Source organism: Salvia hispanica, chromosome 3, assembly GCF_023119035.1.
Source record: "Salvia hispanica cultivar TCC Black 2014 chromosome 3, UniMelb_Shisp_WGS_1.0, whole genome shotgun sequence".
In the NCBI taxonomy this organism is placed as follows: Eukaryota; Viridiplantae; Streptophyta; class Magnoliopsida; order Lamiales; family Lamiaceae; genus Salvia; species Salvia hispanica.
In genome coordinates, this window is record NC_062967.1 from 46330801 (window position 1) to 46350687 (window position 19887).

General features: G+C 34.8%; 2 protein-coding genes across 3 annotated transcripts; one reads left to right on the plus strand and one right to left on the minus strand.

Moving 5' to 3' along the window:
* Window positions 1-4456: 4456 nt before the first annotated feature.
* Window positions 4457-11424, plus strand: LOC125211976 (phragmoplastin DRP1C-like). 2 transcript variants are annotated; one of them, XM_048111954.1, is made up of 16 exons: window positions 4457-4689; window positions 4772-4835; window positions 5643-5747; window positions 6437-6538; window positions 7053-7103; window positions 7240-7301; window positions 7627-7717; window positions 7837-7901; window positions 8036-8230; window positions 8319-8438; window positions 8529-8599; window positions 9555-9780; window positions 10391-10441; window positions 10515-10746; window positions 10829-10968; window positions 11069-11424. In XM_048111954.1, the coding sequence occupies exons 1-16, from the start codon at window positions 4555-4557 to the stop codon at window positions 11192-11194; spliced, it is 1836 nt and encodes a 611-aa protein (XP_047967911.1). In that variant the 5' UTR covers window positions 4457-4554; the 3' UTR covers window positions 11195-11424. The 2 variants fall into 2 exon arrangements, 1 of the variants encoding a protein (XP_047967911.1); XR_007174587.1 differs by lacking the exons at window positions 10829-10968; window positions 11069-11424 and having other exon boundaries at window positions 10379-10441; window positions 10515-10547.
* A 117-nt stretch (window positions 11425-11541) lies between these two features.
* LOC125213654 (adagio protein 3-like) lies at window positions 11542-14326 on the minus strand. Its single transcript, XM_048114311.1, has 2 exons — window positions 14020-14326; window positions 11542-13392 (listed from the first exon to the last, which is right to left on the minus strand). Exons 1-2 carry the CDS (start codon window positions 14292-14294, stop codon window positions 11787-11789), a joined length of 1881 nt encoding a protein of 626 aa, XP_047970268.1. The 5' UTR covers window positions 14295-14326; the 3' UTR covers window positions 11542-11786.
* Window positions 14327-19887: the final 5561 nt, after the last annotated feature.

The following is a 19887-nucleotide window of genomic DNA, read 5'->3' on the forward strand; positions in this document are numbered from 1 at the left end:
ACTTACTTTTGTCACGTTCTTGCACATTCGATGAACAGAATAAAGAGATGATCATGCTTTCATATTGGAATCTTACTTGGGGTGAACATCAAGCTTCTTTTATCTTGCTTCTCATTTTCATATCTTGGAGTTTCCTTCAAGCATTACTCACTTTATCCAGTCTCATTTTAACTTGGCACTGTCTTTTAAGGAAATGTGTAAATAGAAAAAGTTGTTGGAATATAAGTTTATTTTTATACTCACTTCGTCACAATTTTTTGGGATGTCCTAACTAAGTTGAGTCATTTTCCTTTTTAATAAAAAACAAAATATCCAATCACTTTTACTTTATTTCATTGTTTACTTTACTCTCTCTTTATTCTATTTTCTCTCTCATACTTTTCAATACAATTTCTTAATCTCCGTACTCAAAAGTTATGTCTCAACTTAATTGGGACGGAGGTAGTAGTACATTAATTTTATAGTGGAATATGAGTAAAATGAGGTAATGGAATGTAATGTTAATAAATTAGATTGGAGATTTATAAATTGTGAGGAAGTACAATTTTTGGATATAAGGATCTTGAAATCTTATTAAAAACCAAATTCCACTCATCTCCTCCCTAGCTCTAATAAGTAGTAGGAGTACTACTAGTATAAATGTTAAATTCACATATTTATTTTGTAAAGATTCAGTCTCTAAAACAATAAAAAAAACAAGATACAGCTAATCGTCGGTTGATACGAGTGCCCACAGATGTGAGATGTCATTGTTGGCTGGTTGGAGAGCCTTGCATCATTTATGTTTTTCTTATACTAAAGTGAATATAAATTGTTTTGGTGCAAGATACTTTGAAATAAAGCTAAGATTTTATATAAATTTGGTATGGAGACGTTCACGTATCTCCATGGTTTTGTTCGCTAAAAATACGGTAAAATGAAGTGGGAAAATCAAAAATGGGATTTGGTGGGATTGAGTTATCAATTGGCACGCGGCGGTATTTTCATAGTAGAAAATTAGAAATAGCAATATTAATAGAGGAATGGACATCATTATTGCAGTCGGCATTACAAATCTAACTCGGAAATTTTTCTAAATTCTAACAGAATTGGTAATCATTGTCTATTACTTGACTATTTAATTTTCTTGCTGCATTTGATTCAGTTGGTTGGGCAGCACCTATCATTTCCATTTTTGTTTCCGAATCAGAGAAATCTAGTAGTAGTATAAAGCAAAAGAAAAGGCTTAAATTGATCAAAATTTGGTGGACATTGAAATACATTTAGATAACGTTTAGTACACGAAAAACACAAACAAGAAGAAAGAAACAATATAGATGCAAACAAAATCAAGCACGCCTAAGCATAATACAATCAATCAAATAAAAAAAAAACAAGTAACGGTCTCAAACTTAAATTATACTACTAATACTATTAACATGAAATAACGAAATACTTACACTAAAATTTTGATAAAATAAAAAACAGAAGCGTGCGTGCACTGGAATACGGATTACGTAGTACTAAATGTGCATTAACTTTTAAGGATCATATGTATATTTACGAGAATACCCTCAGATTTTCTCTAACACGGGGGGAGCTTCGTCCCATTTATAACTTCATACTAATATCTCATTTGGTATAATGGTAAAATGTACTGACGATGAAAAAAAAATGACCTTGTAGTTATCTCTTTGTGAGATAGCTTAGTGAGAGTTGTTAGCTAAACAAACTAAGCTCTAAGTTATTTACTAATTTTAATACTATGAAAGCACTGGAATAAATATATTTATTGTGTTTTTACCAGTATTATTAATAATAATTGTATTAAGTTTCTAACTAACTTTGTTTATTGCAAATTAGAGTGAATAAAATAATTTATCTATTTAAAAATTAATATTTTAGGTAATTAAAATTTAGATAGCTCATTACACTCATGAACCTTGAAGTATCTCGTAAATAAGGCTTATTTCGATTAGCTTCGAATCAGTTATACTCTAGTTATTTTGAATTCGCATAACAATGCTTCTTATTATTTGGAATATGAAACAACGAATGTGAAGTATCGTAACTTTTTTATGTTAGAGCATTCCCAATGGTCCGGCGATAACACTCCGCGATTTTTCGCCGAAAATCGCCGAGTTATCGCCGACCGTTGGGAGTGTTTCGGCGTTAATTCTACCGAATTAACGCCAACTCCCGTTTCATCGCCGATTTATTGCCGAATCATCGGCGCCCACCGTAGGCGCGATTCGGCGATTTTTCGGCGTTTTTTTTTTTTTTGTAGTTTTTTTTTTTTCTCGTTGTATTATATTTTCCAATGATTAATACAACGATGAATTGTTCATTATAAATCTATTTATTAAACACATTTGTAGGGAAAATTAAACAATATTAGTGATGATGCAAAAATGAAATGTTGAGTTAGGGAAAAATAAGGGAGAAACCATTTGGAGCAGTTGGCTAAAAGTTGGCTAAAAATTGGGGATAAATTTTGGTGCTGATGTGGCGCTGATGTGGCAGAAGTTAGGGAGAAATAAGGGAGTTTTTAGGTTGAGCATTGGAAATGCTCTTAGTTTACCTTTAGTCAGATCATTTATTTATACTAGTATATTAACCTTCATTTCTTAGAAAAAAGTTTCATTCAGTTATTACATTTTCTTAATATAATCAATTAATAACATGTTTTGTAGTATAACCAATTACTAGCTAGCATGTTTCTAAGCGTTCGAAGTTCATGTTCTTTGTATAGTGCTTTTTAAAAGTTAAAAGAATAATGTTATACGCCATCGTAATCACAAATGACATCAAAATACAATGTTGAATATTGAAATTCTGGTAATGCTTTCGTATCTAATTTACAATATATGTCCAAAGTTGCACATGGATTTGAGCATATGTCTACATTTGGAGAGAGTCCATACTCTAATGATTTCCAATGCCTAAATATTAGGTGAGCTTCAAATCAACCAAAATAACACTTGCCTAAATTCACACAGAACAATCATTACTTTTGCTTAGGCGTCTTTCTAACTTATATCTACAATTGGATTTACCAGAACAAAAAGAAAACACTGCAGGCAAAGATTTGTATATAGTCGAAAATTTATTTGATCTTTGTTGGACGACTCATTTCAATTTTGGGCTAGGCTGACTAATTGGACCAGACACGCTCTTTAAATTTTGGGTAATTTTTATATTTTATGCAAAACTTCTATTTGAGTTTATGGATGTATTGGTAGACAACACAACCCAATTAGTTGTTTTGATCGAGTTACACACATCTTACTCATCTTTATTAACTGACTCGAACCTCCGATTAATTTGTTAGAGAAAAAACTTCTTATCAATTAAATTGTGTTTCGTAAAAATATATTCATTCCCAAATTTCATAGTACAATATTTAAATTTGGGACCCTAGATAATGAGTTATGAGTGACATTCAAGAATATGATTTTTCACGAAATATATAGCGAAATGCATTCACAACCAGTGATTGCTCTTCTTTGTAGAGATTGAGGGTTTAAAATAAGTGAGTTTTTCCCTTCCAACTGAAAATATCACCATGTGGATACATAGTTTTATGAAGTTCCAAAAGCCGGCTACTAAAAATCAGATAAAATTAGATATTTTGTATTGCGCCGTTCTTTCTACCATAGTTAAAAGATACTACTACTTAGTTGATTTAGAACAACAAATAAGATGATAGAATTATTTGAAAATTCTGGAGTTCAGATCTTCTTATTCCCTTTTCAATTTTATTTTGCATAGCTCAAAATGAAAAGTTGACGATCTTGACAAACAAACAGGCCCGACATGCAACGTGAAAAACGTTTCTCTTTATAAACTATTTTAGTGTTATGTCATATCAATGTGATTCATCAACCTAAAAATTATGTAAGTTTCTCAAATATTGCAAACCGTTAATACAATAGGATGTACATTGTCTATCTAGAATGTGAAAATTTATCATTCTTTTCTACAATAATGATCAACTAATGATCTTTTAGCGCCATTTCATACGAAGTTAAAGAATTGGATCATTTGTTCAATTGTTTGACAAACTCCAAAGTTATGGATCATTTATCAAATTCATTCATTTTTGGCATGATAGTTGAAGTTAAATACATGTGTTTCCTTCCATCTTGAATCAAGATTGCTGCAACAGTATCATTCATTTCTTTGAAAATTTGATATTTTTTAGTCGAATCCTATTATCATTGAATATTTTGGATGTATTTTTACTCGAGTAAATTAAATTTTTGTCCTCACTCTATCACGTACTAATTGTTTTTTTTTTACTATTGACAAAAATGACACGAATCATATTGTAGAGGATCCGATCGATTGGAACATATTGATTTGACTTAGAGAAAAAATGAAAAAAAAGATATATGTAGTGGTCAAATATTAACTTTTTATTGTAAATAACAACAAACATTTTAAAAAATAATAATAAACGTATATTTAGTTTTTTTTCATGTTTCCCTCTCTATCTCTGTGATCAAGTCCAAACGCAGATCGGATCCCGATTTCTCAACATTCGCTTCCAATTTGCCATATCTCCGATTAAACATGGCGACAATGGAAAGCTTAATCGGCTTAGTGAACAGAATTCAAAGAGCATGCACGGTGTTGGGCGATCACGGCGGCGAAGAAGGCATGTCTCTGTGGGAAGCCCTCCCCTCCGTCGCCGTCGTCGGCGGCCAGGTATTTCATATATCTATATGACTATATCAGATTTTGTTTTGAACGTTCCTGTTTCATTAGTGTTTAAGTTGATATAATGTAGAGTTCGGGCAAATCATCGGTCCTTGAGAGCGTCGTCGGGCGAGATTTTCTTCCTCGTGGATCGGGTAAAATCTCTACCGTTCTACATTTTTTATTCGTGTTTCGTTTTCATTCAATAGACATTTTCTTAACGCCGTGCACCGATCAGCATTCTGATTTCTGACATGAAAATGATGAAATAAGTGATCATAATGCGTGTTGATTAACGTTTTGATTTGTGGAGCTGAATAAGGAATTGGAAGGGGAAGCAACTAAGATAATGATTATACTGAACTGATAAGTACTAGACATTGTAGATTCTACATTATGTAGTTTCCATTTTTGTCTTGTCTCTCTAGGAGAACAGTTTAAAGCTGGACATGTTGTAATTTGAATTGTAAAATTTTCAGCAGGAACTTTTAGCACAATGTTTTAGATGTATAATTTCTTATGCTAAAACGCCATGGTCGATCGAGGGGTTGTGCATTACGAAATTGTATATTTTGTGTCAATCATCAAATTAGCTAACAATCCTATAGTATTAAAGGAGATTCATGTTATGCCACGCCACTATGCAAAACGAGAAAGAACATTAAGAGATCAATTATTACGATAATCCAAATTTAATGTTTATACTATTTGGATTTGAGGTGACATTATTGTGTAGGTTATATTACCTGCCTTTGCTGACTGATGCTTTGCATCACATGACTTATCTTGTCTCATACAGGGAAGAAGTACCGAAAACCCTTGAAATTGTATAGAGATTATGTATTGTATTTAACTTTTGTGCTGAACTTAAATGCAGCTTATGCTAGTGGAACATATAGAATTGTAATACAGGGGTATCATTCGGACAACTATTGTTTCATATGTTCATTCTTGTGATTAAGGCATTGTGACGAGGAGGCCGTTGGTGTTACAACTCCATAAAACGGAGGGAGGGACAGACTATGCAGAGTTTCTACATGCACCAAGGAGGAAATTTACTGACTTTGGTATGTCCGGTTCTGGAAAGAAAAGTTTATTTAGTTTCTTTAGTGTCATTTATGGCTTTTATTGTATAACTCCACTAACTTAGATTCTGTGTCAGAGTAGAGTTCAAGTTATTCGCTATTCACTTTTCTTCTATTTTCTCTTACTTTTGTCACGGAGGATTCTGTTTCTGCGTAGTTTGGGGAGCTTAGAAGGGTATAGAACTTCAAGTATAGTAACAGCACGGTCACCTTTACAGAAGCCTTTAAATTTTTAAATCTTTTCTTGGCATGCGTGTAGGCATTTGCAATACTATAGGAAACTACTGAGTCCTGATTTTTTATGATGGTCTGTATCTAGTGAGATATTTTCTAGTTGGTAAGCTGGTGAGACATAATCAAATATCTTTACCCTTTCACACTATACAGAGTACCATGATGTAATGTTGATGTAAAATGGAGTACGAGAAAGTGGAGAGTCACCAAAGGAATATGTAAAGAATACCATTGTGTTTGATACATCTGCCTTAAGATATAATACTCGGGCAGGTTTCTCAAAGCAGTTTCCGGATATGATTCTTTTGCATTTTATCAGCTATTACTCGTACCTTTTCACTTCTGTTCAGATTTCTCATTTTTGGACTGAATAAGTATCTGAACAATATATTGCCTCAAGATCTTAATTCATTAATAGGAATTGTTGGGTGGTGCAGCTGCTGTTCGGAAAGAGATAGCAGATGAGACAGATCGCATAACAGGGCAAACCAAACAAATTTCCAATGTTCCTATCCAGTTGAGCATTTATTCACCTAATGGTTTGTCGCTTGCCTTTGCTTTCCTACTCTTGGCCTCACCCCTATTTCCCCTTTTGGATGAAAATTACTTCTTTTGTAAATCTGTTATAGGAGTATCATGAACCTGTAGGGAGAATTTCTGTGCTACGTTTAGCCTTGATTTAATGCCAACCAACAACTTATACTCGTACTCTTGAAGAACAGATGCATGTGATTTTTTATGAATGCTCTAAATAGTAGACTATTCTTTGCATCCATGTATCACGAAGACTGGTGAAAGATCTAATTTTTTCTACATTATCATCTTATTATAAGTACCATATTACTTTTAGCATACTCAAATTAACATACTCTTTCCAATCATCCTCTAGTCTAATTTTTGAACTGCTCGAGTTTCGGATACTTCCTGGAATAATTGCATTAATTACTGATTTTCTTTTGATTTGTTATTACTCTGTACATTCTCTGTCATTCACTCCCTAATCATTTTTTTGCTTTGAAAACACCTTGAACATTTGTTCTGTTTCTCTTGCAGTTGTAAATTTAACCCTCATTGATCTTCCAGGACTGACAAAGGTAGCTGTAGGTGAGCTCTAAATCACCAATATATTTATATATATACATAATATATGAGTATATAACGTGTATATAAAAACTGCATTGAGTTCTATATTATTGTGATCATTGTAAAAACTGAGTGGGACAAACTCTTTACTTTCCAGACGGACAGCCAGAGAGCATCGTTCAAGATATAGAAATGATGGTTCGTTCTTATGTTGAGAAGGTAAAACACTAAACTAACATCCGTACTTTGTGCACATAATATCTTGTTTAAGTGCTTTCTTTAAACTAGGATGGCCAGATCTGTCAGCCATTCAAACCCCCCACTCATAATATTTCTATTAAGGTTTCTGACATACTGCATCAAATATGCATGTGTAATATTTATTTGCTCGGAAGAAAATTTGTTTAATCACTTCTGAAAGCACCATATTGTTTTAACAGTACTTGATCAAGGTTTCCACCTTTCTAACTAAAGAGAATGAGATACTGTCAGAACCTGAATTCTTTCCTTATCTTTCATAATTTCTTTGAATGTCGTTTTGCAGCCAAATTGCATTATATTGGCTATCTCTCCTGCTAATCAAGATATTGCAACTTCCGATGCTATAAAGCTTGCAAGAGAAGTTGATGCAACAGGTACCACTCAATGGTTTATTAGCTCATTCTCTGTTTGCTTGTCCGTGTGTATGTGGTGTTTCTGAACAATCTTAGAGTGCAAAAACTAAAGGTAAATCTGTTCCTTCTTTCACTTTCAGGTGAACGGACATTTGGAGTGTTGACTAAACTTGATTTGATGGATAAAGGAACTAATGCACTTGATGTATGGGTTTATCTTTCTTATTGCATAAATAGAACCTTATTTTCATCATTCGAGAGTTGACATTCTCTACCAGCTTCCACCTCTCGCAACTTTTATGCCTCTTTGATATAGTACTTAATATTTTCTTTGGTAAGGTAATTGAAGGGAGATCGTATAGGCTTGTGTATCCCTGGGTGGGCATAGTGAACCGTTCACAAGCTGATATCAACAAGAATGTTGACATGATAGCAGCCCGTCAGAAGGAAAGGGAATATTTCGAGTCCAGCCCAGAGTATGGACATTTGAGTCACAAAATGGGTGCAGAGTATTTGGCAAAACTTTTGTCTCAGGTATTTAAACCTACAATTATCTTGTCCTCTGGTTTTATTAGTGAACAAAACGTTTTGGTAGCTAAAGTTAATTTTTTGTGTACATCAGCACTTGGAGCAGGTAATCAGGCAGCGCATTCCCAGCATTATTGCTTTAATAAATAAGACAATCGATGAGCTGAATGCTGAATTGGACCGAATAGGCAGGCCCGTTGGGGTGGATGGAGGGGTAGTACCAAAAAACATATTCAAATGATTTTAGACAAGATGAGATTGAACGCTCTGTAATTTTTAATTAATATTTTGCATGGTTTCTCAGGCGCAGCTCTACACGATTCTGGAAATGTGCCGTGCTTTTGATCGAATTTTTAAGGAACATCTGGATGGAGGGTAATGTTTAATGTTTTTCTTATGTGCACAAGGTCTCCTAGAATTATAGCCATTAGTTCATATGATCAAACGCACTTCACTAGGGTTTTTTAAGTTGATCAAGAGCTCATTACTGGGCCTTTTAATTTTATGTGATGAGAACCGTACAAAAATTAAGTTGATCAAGAGCTCATTAGATACCTGGTGAAAAAGAAGTGACAGTGTCACAAACTGTCTCCCCTCATTTAGTGATATATGATAAAAGCAATACTTGGCTTCTTCATGGAACAAGGATTCAATTTTTTAATGGGACACCTTGACTTATACAATGCTATCTGCATCACAGTAGGACCTGAAAAGGTTTATTAATATATGGTTACATGGATAGTATTAGGTCGCAACAGGATGATATCAACTTAACCTACGTGCAATGCCAAACTGTATTGAATTTCATGAAACGATACTCGAAGGAATGCATAAAAAAATCACATTTCAGTGACACTGTTGAACTTGTTTAATCATTACTTGCAGGAACCATTTTGAGAAGTTGTATTCTGGTATTAGCTGAGTTTGGAATTTGAAGGGCCTATCAAGACGCCTGTCTGCAGATATAGTTCCTACCTCCTACACCCAACATTGATATAACTGTTTGAGAACCATGTAAAGAGAATAGGGCTCTCACGAATAGTACTCAAATAATGATTCATTGGTGGATATTATATTCCTAGCAAAACTGACATCTCAGCATTGATGTACAAATTGTCTTCATTTACAACCTACATCTAATACTTTCTGAATATATAACTAAAGAGTGCAGTATCAGATTATAAGGGATAATATTCAAGATTCCATAGCTCTAGAAATTTATGTTCCTGATCTGCAAGTTTCTGCAGTGTTTCTGCAGTGGCTTCGTGAGTTCTTTCTACATCTTATATGGAAAATGTTGAGGTATTAATTTTTTATTTTTTGTTCACAGGAGGCCAGGTGGAGATAAGATATACAGCGTTTTTAATCATCAACTACCAGCTGCTCTTAAGAAACTTCCATTTGATCGACATCTATCTCAAAGTAATGTTAAGAAAGTCATTTCAGAAGCAGATGGGTATCAGCCTCACTTGATTGCTCCGGAGCAAGGATACAGGAGGCTGATTGAGGGATCACTTGGCTATTTCAAAGGGCCAGCTGATGCTTCAGTTGATGCGGTACCTTCGTTGATTTCTTTAATATACACAAATAATCAGATGATATAAGATTTTATGATTTATGTGTTGCTTTTCCTTCTTAATTTAGTATAATTGAAAATTGTTGGCCTGACACCTCCTCATTGCCTTATTTGAACCAATAACACTGTTTTGGTTTTCTGTATTGATTCATTCTCGCTTAGGCGGCCCAATATTCATCTATATGCCTAAGTTTACACTTCCACAATATTGATTATTATTAAGAGCTATTCCAATACTTTAGCTATACTTCATGTACTTGCAGAAAGTATACCATTTAGTGCAAAATTCCCTTTATGAACCTTGTTCCTAAAAATATGTAAGCTGGATTCGTATACTATTCTATCTTCTCTTATTTAATTGGTTTACAATACTATCTACTCTTTGATGGATGAGTGTGAAGCTTTACAGTTGATCTTTGGGAAACATGTCTAAACAGAAGTTTCTAAATCTTGATATCATGATGACCATAGATTTTTCTAAATCTTGGGAGCATGACTCGCTCTTACTAAGGAATTATGTGTTCTCCTGAATTGTCGTGTGCTGCAGTATATACAAAGGTGATCTTAATGTCAAATAGTGGCTTTTGTAGGTGCATTTTGTTCTGAAAGAACTGGTGAGAAAGTCTATTTCTGAAACAGAGGTTAGCTTTTCAATTACGAACATTGTTAGCCCAAAGAGTTTTCTTTCCTAATGTTCAGTAAACGGGCATATAGGAACTGAAGCGATTCCCGGCACTCCAATCTGATATAGCAGCATCTGCAAATGATGCACTAGAGAGATTTCGCGACGAAAGTCGTAGGACAGTTTCACGGCTGGTGGAAATGGAGTCCTCTTATCTGACAGTAGAGTTTTTCAGGAAGCTAAACACAGAACCAGAGAAAGGCAGTAATCCATCACCAGGTCCAAATGCAGACCGCTATACTGACAACCATTTACGGAGAATTGGTAATATTCCACTAAATTCTATGTCTTGGACTAATTATTATCATGTTATATGCGATGTGAGCAATTCAATCCTTGACAACAGGTACAAATGTGTCTGCGTATGTTAATATGGTATGCGATACGATGAAGAATACTCTTCCAAAGGCCGTTGTTCATTGTCAAGTTCGAGAGGCTAAAAGATCGCTGCTGAATCAATTCTATGCTCAAATTGGAAGGAAAGAGGTATTTGGTCATAAACTTTAGTTCGTGCATGCAAAAGTTCAATTATAATGCCTAATTTCTTCAACAAGAAAGAGTAATGTGTTCTATTTAATATTCACAGAAGGAGCAACTGGGTAAGATGTTGAATGAAGATCCATCGCTTATGGCAAAAAGGGCATCCATAGCCAAGAAGCTAAAACTATACAAGTCAGCACGTGATGAAATTGACTCAGTTGCATGGAAATGATGAACCATCCCATCTCTCATATATACATCATTCTTTCATGCCAATGTCTCTGAATCTCACTCAGATTCACGGTATGGTCTTCTTGCGCTTGAGACAAAGGGGGTGCTGCGTTGAACAGGCTTTGCCACCGGAAAAGCTTTTATTCTGCAATTATGTATGTTCCCTCCGACACTCAGTTTTGTATTGTGACGTTTAAGAAATGAGAAGAGGCAACTATATTGTTCTTTATAGTGGAGTTGTAGTTTTTAGATTCACACGCTCTCAAAATCTACTTATTAGTAGTACTGTTTTATTAGATGTCACGTGCACAATATTGAATTACGAATGACAAATAAGGAGTGAATCAATAACGGGAAAAATGAACTTAATATAGAGAAACCATAGATTCTTGGATACAAAAAAATTGTAGGAAAAAGCCAACTATAAATGATAAGAGACAAGATGGTAAAGAATACACGCCATTCTCACAAAACCACCAAATCTGGGCCTGGCTAAAATATGAATAACAATAGCACACATAAATACATATATACACACACACACTACACGAATTTCAGCTAATACAGAATATGAAGAAGTAATTGAGTCATGGTCATGGAGAATCCTGCCTTGTAGCTAAGCACAATTCATGCAATTCATTCAGAACCCATTCCTCACCATTGTGACCTCCAAGGACCAAAACTCTGGTTCCCCCAACAACGCACGTGCTGTGCCCCCAAGCGAACTTCGGTGGCTTCCCAGGCACGTTTAGCGTCCTCCACGACGGCTTTTCTTCGGATGGATCCAACAAAAACAGCTGAGATGGAGAATGAAGGCCCGCTATCGACCCGCCAAATACTATGATCCGTCCACAGGGCATCGTTACAGCAACGTGATCAAGTCTCGGAGGTGGAACCACAGCATTCTGTCCTCCAACATCTGTCCCACATTCAAGCTGCCTCCACTCTGGCTTCTCCTTCTCCAGATCGATGGTGTATGCACTCCCTGACCGCAACTGTAAGTGCCCCGTCTTTGCTAGGCCACCAAACATCAATATTTTTGTCCGTCCATAAACCGATAGTGAGTGGCCTAATCTGGATGATGGGGTCCAGGAAGTTGGGATCTCCTTCCATGTTGGCTTCTCCATGTTTAGATCCAACAGAAACGTGTCGCTCAGAAGTACTCCTGCATCTGTGCATCCACCTGAGACGACCAATTTAGAACCCTCTAGTGTACAAGAACTATGCCAAGATCTAGGCAGTGGAGGAGTTCCGCCTGCGACTTCTTTCCATGTTGGCTGCTTAGCGTCCAAGTCGAGAACAAATACATCATTCAGTAATCCTTGTCTTCCGCAACCACCAAAAACTACCAACCACGAACCATTCAGGCTTGAGAGTGTATGGCCCCAACGCCCTGGAGGAGAAGACTTAACACTCACCCTACGCCATTCGGGATGTCTGGCATCAAGGTTCAGAACAAATGTATCATCCATTGGCTGCATGTTTACTCCCTCCCCCCCAAACAAAACCAACCTATTTCCGACAGCACATGCACTAAAATTGCAGCGAGAAGGCTCTACTCCACCTCCCACGGTGAACTTCTTCCAAGAAATTGCTTCTAGAGTCGTAAGTTCCCTGGCCAAACGTCCCCATCCTAACTTCTTCGTCATCAACTCCAGTGCGCCCGTGACATCCACTCCCCATGCATTTTGACATACCATTTTCCTTACATGTTCATTCTTGGTTAACTGCCGGATCCTTCTGCAGACAGACCCAATTGAAGCAACATCTCTTGGTGTCAAGCGTGACAGAATATTTTGAGCTATAACTTCATCAGACAGCTGCAGAAGCACACATACTTCTTGTTGTTTTTGTTGATGGCTGCGAAGCATACCCGTTCCCACTTGAAAGGGTTCGACTAACTTGTCGCTTTGTTGCTGATATGTTTCTTTGAACACAGGATACGATACATTATTTAAGTCTAGCTTGGCTTCAGTAAATAGCTGAATTCCTATAACATGTGTGACCACACCATCATCGCTGTGAATTGGCATGAGTCTTAGGCTGTTGATTAAAGGAGTACCATCTTTCCTGAAGTTAAGTAGCTCTCCGTGAAATTCGATACCTTCCTCAAGACATCTTCTCATCTCCGCCACAGCCACTGGATCAACCAAAGGGTGCCGTCGCTTGGCACGTGGATCTCTAAATTGCAGGAAGCGGCTGGTGAAGACAATGTCAATGTCAGTATAGATTCTTAATTCATCCATGACAAAGAAAATTTTTAAAATGACGTTTATTCATAATCTCAGGATCTGAACAGACAACTACAAACTACTTGATGGTAACATATGCAAGTTTGCACAAGTTACCAAACCCACATTTTACGCAAAAATCCAAAGCAACAGATCTTAGATCAGAAAACTGATAAATAAAATGAATCTAACCAATTAACTAAGAGTGATTACCTGTCATTTCAGGAGATATAGAATCCGTAGAAATCGCATAGATGTTTTCACAAACAAGCCGTGTAAATTATGTAATACTACTAACATTATTAATTTCTGAGAAAAAAAAATGCATAATTCCATTTAAGGAAACCTAAATAACAGAGAAAGTCTATGGAATATCAAAGGAGAGCCACAGCAATTCATCCCAACGAAAAATGTGTAGTAACTAAAAGGAAAGAGACGGAAAATAGTTAATTCCAGGAGGCAAAATTAAGAGACACGTCTGCAACAAAACTTTCAATTCTCAACAGCATAGTTCCATTTCCAGAAAAGCAACGCATAAAAACCTAAAATGAAAACACATGAACAGTACACACAGACGGAGACAAAATTGATTTACCAGTTGCGACCAAGGACTTCATCGGCGCGGAATCCAGTGGAGAACTCGAAGACTCTGTTGACATATATGACCGGGAAGTCCGGCTCCATCACATCCGACACAACGATCGACGTCGGCGCCAGCTCCGGCGAGTAGAACAGGCGGTCAGCAGCCGCATACGGAAATAAATCCGGTCCGGCGTCCTGCTCCATATAATCGGGGTCGTCGCCGCACTTGAGCCTCTTCCGAAACATGCGGTCGCGTTCCTCCTCTTCTTCGCTATCTTCCATTCTCATCTCTCTCTCTCTCACTAAATTGTATTCTTCTGTTGCTTCCTACCGAGAAGAACAATATAGATATGTGTTCCGGTTGGCTTATCAAATTGGGCCTCTTTCGTCGCTTAATTACCAAAATGCCTCTCTTCGCCAATATTATAAGGTAAATAAATTACTACTACTACTAGGCGTCAATCTTATTTAAATAAGAATAAAGATAATGAATTTTACGTGGCATTCATCAACGTACAATTTCACGTTTGCTCCGTAAACGCCGTTGCATTTGTCGTTGTCCCTCTTGTGCCGTCCAATCACACTTTAATATATTGAATAAAAAATTAAATACATTTGATAAAAGTTGAATTAGTGGGGAAACATAGGACTTGGTAGGTGGTTGATTAATTAAATGGGAGTACAACCGAAATAAATGGCTGTTTTATGGTCATAGTTGGATATGCATAATTAATTCAAACGTGATAGTGAATTAGTGATCACATGTGTGGGACCAGCGCGATACTTGAATTGGTATTTCAATAAAAAACTAACTAAACTTTGGTAAATGTCACACCCCCAACTATGATGCTTTCATTTACTTCTAAGCTACTTCTGTATCTTCTTACTTATAGTTTAATATTAGGAATAGTACTTAGGGAGTACAACAACTTTACGGCAGATTTATTAAATTTATTTTGTATTACTTTTTTCTATCTCAGGCCCTAAATTATTTGCCCACTTATTACTAGTAGAGGTCGGAAAGAGCTAATTTTTTCTTCAAAGAGTTTGATTACAGAACACAAGATTGTTGCGAAAAATGTAGGGAATTTTAGTGAATTGCTGATTAAAATAAAACTGATTTGCATGTCTTTACTATAAATGCTCTTATTAGTTTAATTTCATCATCATTTCCATTGTTAATCAAGAGAATTTGTTTAATATGCAGTTGAACTACCGAAATTATTTGAGTTGAAAGACTTATTGAAGCATAAGTTGGATAGTCTTGTTTAGTTGTCAAATCATCTCATCAAATGTGATCAATTTATAACTTCTTTTTAATGACTTGATTCAAAAAATATCGTCGCGTCCAAATATTAGTATGATAGAAATAATAAAACACCCACATATTATATCACCTCGATAATTTTTATTTTATCATCATTGCTGCTAGCAAATTTGATCGTACAATTACGAATAACAAAAATAGTCATTTTTATAGGAGTACTATAGTAAATAAAATATTACGTGCATAACCGAAGTGGCGGGGAATTGGTTAATTTGGTGAATAGGAGGAGAGTAGAGGGGTAAAGACGTAATTTTGTGGGGCCGAAGATGGGAAGTGGGTGGAATGAATGAGGACGAAGGTTGGGATATTTGTTGTGTCACTGTCACATGTGTTTGGGTGGAAAATATCAAAAATATCTCATTGCGAACATTAGATCGTCCACGTCACTACCCAAGATATTTTATTGGAGTACATTTGTCTAACTCCAATTTAATAAATTGTGGATTTTATTTTTTTACTTATTTTAAAATTAATTTCTACTATTTTATAAATTGCTGCTACTACTACTACTAAAAAAAAACTATAAAAACATAACCATAAAAAACTATCGATTTATAATCGGAATCGAAACTAACGGTTTTCAATTTAAAATTAGAACTAGGGTTGGAGAATTATACCGAAATACCGGAATACCGGACTTACCGTACCGAAAAAATACCGAAAATACCGTTTTTTCGGTATACCGTAGTTTTCGGTACGGTATCACCGTACCGATAGATATCGGTACGGTAACGGTATTAGATTTCCCATACCGCGGTATACCGGAGATTCGGTATGCCGGTATATACCGGTATACCGAAGATTCGGTATATACCGATGCTTCGGTATATCGTGGTATACCGGTATACCGATTGATATATATAATACTTCATATAAATATATATTTATATATGTTATATTTAAACTAAATTTTAAAAAATAAGAATTTTTATTATACAAAACTAAAAGAATCAAAATTGGGAACCCTATTTTTTGAAGTAGTCTAAAACTAGATTTTTTTTTAATATTTTGGATATAATAGATTTTTTCATGGTATAATGGTATAACGGTATGCCGTACCGCAAAACACGGTATAACGGTATATCGGAATGCCATATCGCAGTTCGGTATACCGATAACACGGTATGGTAACGGTATGGAAAACTGCCATACCGAATTTCTGGTATACCGAACTCCGGTATACCGAAACTTACGGTACGATATCGATATGGTTTTTGTCATACCGTAACTTTCGATACGATATACGGTATGGCACTCCCGGTACGGTATACCGTACCGAACCACCCCTAATTAGAACTGCCTACACCCTTGATTATCCAGTTAGGATTAATAGTTTCACTGAACATTAATCAATAGTTGTTTAAATGTGACAACCTTTATTTATTATTTATTTTTTAGGTGGTCTTTTTAAAAATATGCATTTGGTAGAAACATATTTTTTGAAATACTACTAGTTTACCAAAAATATCTCTTTATTTGTTACTACTACTGTTTTTAAAATGGGCGCAGATCCCCTGCAGTGTTAAAAACCACAACACAAGCTGCTGTGGTTAAAACGCAGCTAAATACCCACTAAACGCTAGACTTTGCCACAATCCCTTTGATTTCCTTTTTTCATTTGCTATTTAATATTTTAATTTAATTACCATTACAGAAAAAAGAAACAAACTACAAGTTACAGCCGTATAAGCTTTTTTAGCTGTGAATTTAAAAGTCCAAAATAAATAGTGAAGATAATTATACGTATTAATTTATTGACTTAATTGGTTTGATAGTGTTCTTCAATGTTTAAATAAAATGAAGTATCCAAAACTAAAAACTAAAATAGTAGAAAAGAGAAAAAAGGATTTGTCAGTTTCATGCGTTTAATGTGAAAATAGCTGCGTTTTGACCACAACAGCTTGTGCTGTGGTTTTTAACACCGCAGAGGATCTGTGCCCAATTAAAATACCATTTGAATAGATTTAAGGTATATATATATATGTGGTTTTACCACCGCATGTCTCCGTCCATAATACTCCACTAATACGAAGCTTTAAGTTTTACCACTACAGTCCCACATGTTTTGTGTATGTGTATCAACACGATTGAATTCAAAAACATGCATACAATTGTTATTTTGCACAACTACAGTGAAATTATATCAATGTGGGATATTTTGGGAAGATATTTTGGGATATTTCTTACAATGGTACTTTTGCATAAATGTGGACCTTATATATAGCGGTAGAGGGGTATAATCAATTGCTAACTTTCTTATGTTGCTAACTCATCAATACAATGTATTAAAAATGTCAACATGATGACATTAAAATGTCAATACATAATTTTGTTGAACTTCAATATAATATGTTGATATTATGTGTTGATATTTTGATATCACAGTGTTGACATTGTTAATACACTGTATTGACAGAGTTTACAGTTTAAATAGTTAGTAATATAACGCACCCCTAATGGTATATATATACTAATACTCTGAAAATATATAAATATACATTTTGTTTTATTAAGATTGCAAATGGTCTGTGGGACTATAGTTGATGGAGTTAGCTATATATCTTGTCGAGTGAATTTCGAATGTGTACCAATCAATTTAGAATAGTTTGAAATAATTAAATTGAAATTATTAACAATGCGAATTATTCGAGCGGGAAACCATATAGTACCACTTTATGAAACGAAAATATTTCGAAATTTTATATTAACTGGAAATCACGCGTCAAAACATGGAATAGATAGACAATTGAACATGGTTTAGATTTGGGCAAAAGATAAATATTGTACTAGTATATTAATATGGTTATTTGATATTGTAACATGAAAGACACTGATGATATTAACCATTGCATTAAATACTTCAAATTTATTTTTTCAATATGTAGTTACGTATATTTGCATGAGAATATAATCAAATGCAAACTCTAAATATTGTAAAAACTCTAAACTATGATTTGAACCGTTAGAAAATATCAATAGATGACAAAATAATGGCAAGAGACAATTCAACACAGTGTCAACGGTCGATGTTGCGTTGATACTTTTTAACGGTCCAAATCATAGTTTGGAGTTTGTACAATATATGAGTTTGCATTTTATCACTACCCTGTTTATTTGAGTATCGACAAATTATATTCCTTTACCATACCTAACCCATGAGTAAGATTTACATCAAATTCGTCTCACAATTAAGATTTACCATAATCCTAAGAGCATCGACAACATAGCTCGCCTCACCGAGACGAGACGACGGCGAGTTGGCGTTGCAGCCGAAAATCCCGTGTCACTGCCTTCGTTTGATCGTCTCCTGCAACTTGTATTTCTTTGGGCAGTGTTGGATCCAGGAATTTTAGTTTGGGGGTGCGCTAAATTATTACAACAATATAAAACTTCAAAATCCAAAAGATCAATTTTCTTCTCTTTATTTTGATTTTAAACAAAATCTCTGTTTTTAATTTTTTTCTTATGAAAGCTCATCATATATAAAAATGGATTAACAAAAAGTTTAGTTTAAATTTTGCAGAATGTATTATTTTAATTAAAAATTATCTTTTGACTTATTTGAGGCAAAAATTTCAATTACTTAAAAAATAAAAAAAGACATAATACATAACTTACCATTTAAAAAATTTATTTCTCATGTTTTACGTCAAAAATAATTTTCATATTTCATGTATGATCATAAAATGAGCATTGAGGAAAAATTTGATTTTAAAATATATATTCTTCAAGAAAAAGTAAAAATTAAAGAAAACAAAGCCATGGAAGAGCTACATGAGTGTAAGAAAGAAAAATGTAACTGTGCAGAAAACAAAAATCAAGTGGTTAAAATATGAAAATTGAAAGGAAGTCTATTTAAATCTAACGATATTAAACAAAGAGTAAAAATTAAAAAATAAAGTAATACTTAAGAAAAAAAAAGTGTAAAAACTAAATAAAACAACTAGCATTCAAAATATGGGTGGATGGGAATTGGACCAACGCAATTAGCCTTATCATTGAAGGCTCCAACCGCTTGACCATTTTGATAACATATATTGTTATAGAATTTTTGGAGGTACAGTTGTACCCCTTGTTCCTTACTGGATACACTGCTGTCTTCGGGCCATATCTAGTATCCATCTTTCCTACACTAACACTCATTATTGGCCCACACTGCAAGACACCTTATAGACAAGTAACACATGCAAGTTTATATAACTTCCAAATTTCAACACCTAAGTGCTATTCATGAGCCATTCATCTACTATTAAGTGAAAATTCTAAATAGTATCTTATAGATAGATCTTGTCAAATAGTTCAACCGCAACTATTATACTTTCCCACGGAATTCATTCCTTGCACCAACAAAATATTTTTGGTTTGAAAACCTCGTATATTAAAAATCAATCATCATCCACAAATCACAATATATGAATAAATAATTAATGACTGTCCTATGATGAGTTGGTGGTCTAGTAGAGAAATGGATATCCATGAATGTCAAATGAAATGCTTATTCCATTTCTACTTGGATTCAAATACAATGTGTGCGCATCAAATTAATTGATATTT

Coding starts and splice junctions, on each gene's coding strand:
- LOC125211976 (XM_048111954.1), top strand. CDS start 4,555: ATGGCGACAATGGAAAGCTTAATCGGCTTAGTGAACAGAATTCAAAGA. Junction 7,718..7,836: donor AAGAGAAGTTGATGCAACAG/GTACCACTCAAT, acceptor TTTCACTTTCAG/GTGAACGGACATTTGGAGTG. Junction 7,902..8,035: donor AAGGAACTAATGCACTTGAT/GTATGGGTTTAT, acceptor TTCTTTGGTAAG/GTAATTGAAGGGAGATCGTA.
- LOC125213654 (XM_048114311.1), bottom strand. CDS start 14,294: ATGAGAATGGAAGATAGCGAAGAAGAGGAGGAACGCGACCGCATGTTT. Junction 13,393..14,019: donor GAAGTCCTTGGTCGCAACTG/GTAAATCAATTT, acceptor TGTCTTCACCAG/CCGCTTCCTGCAATTTAGAG.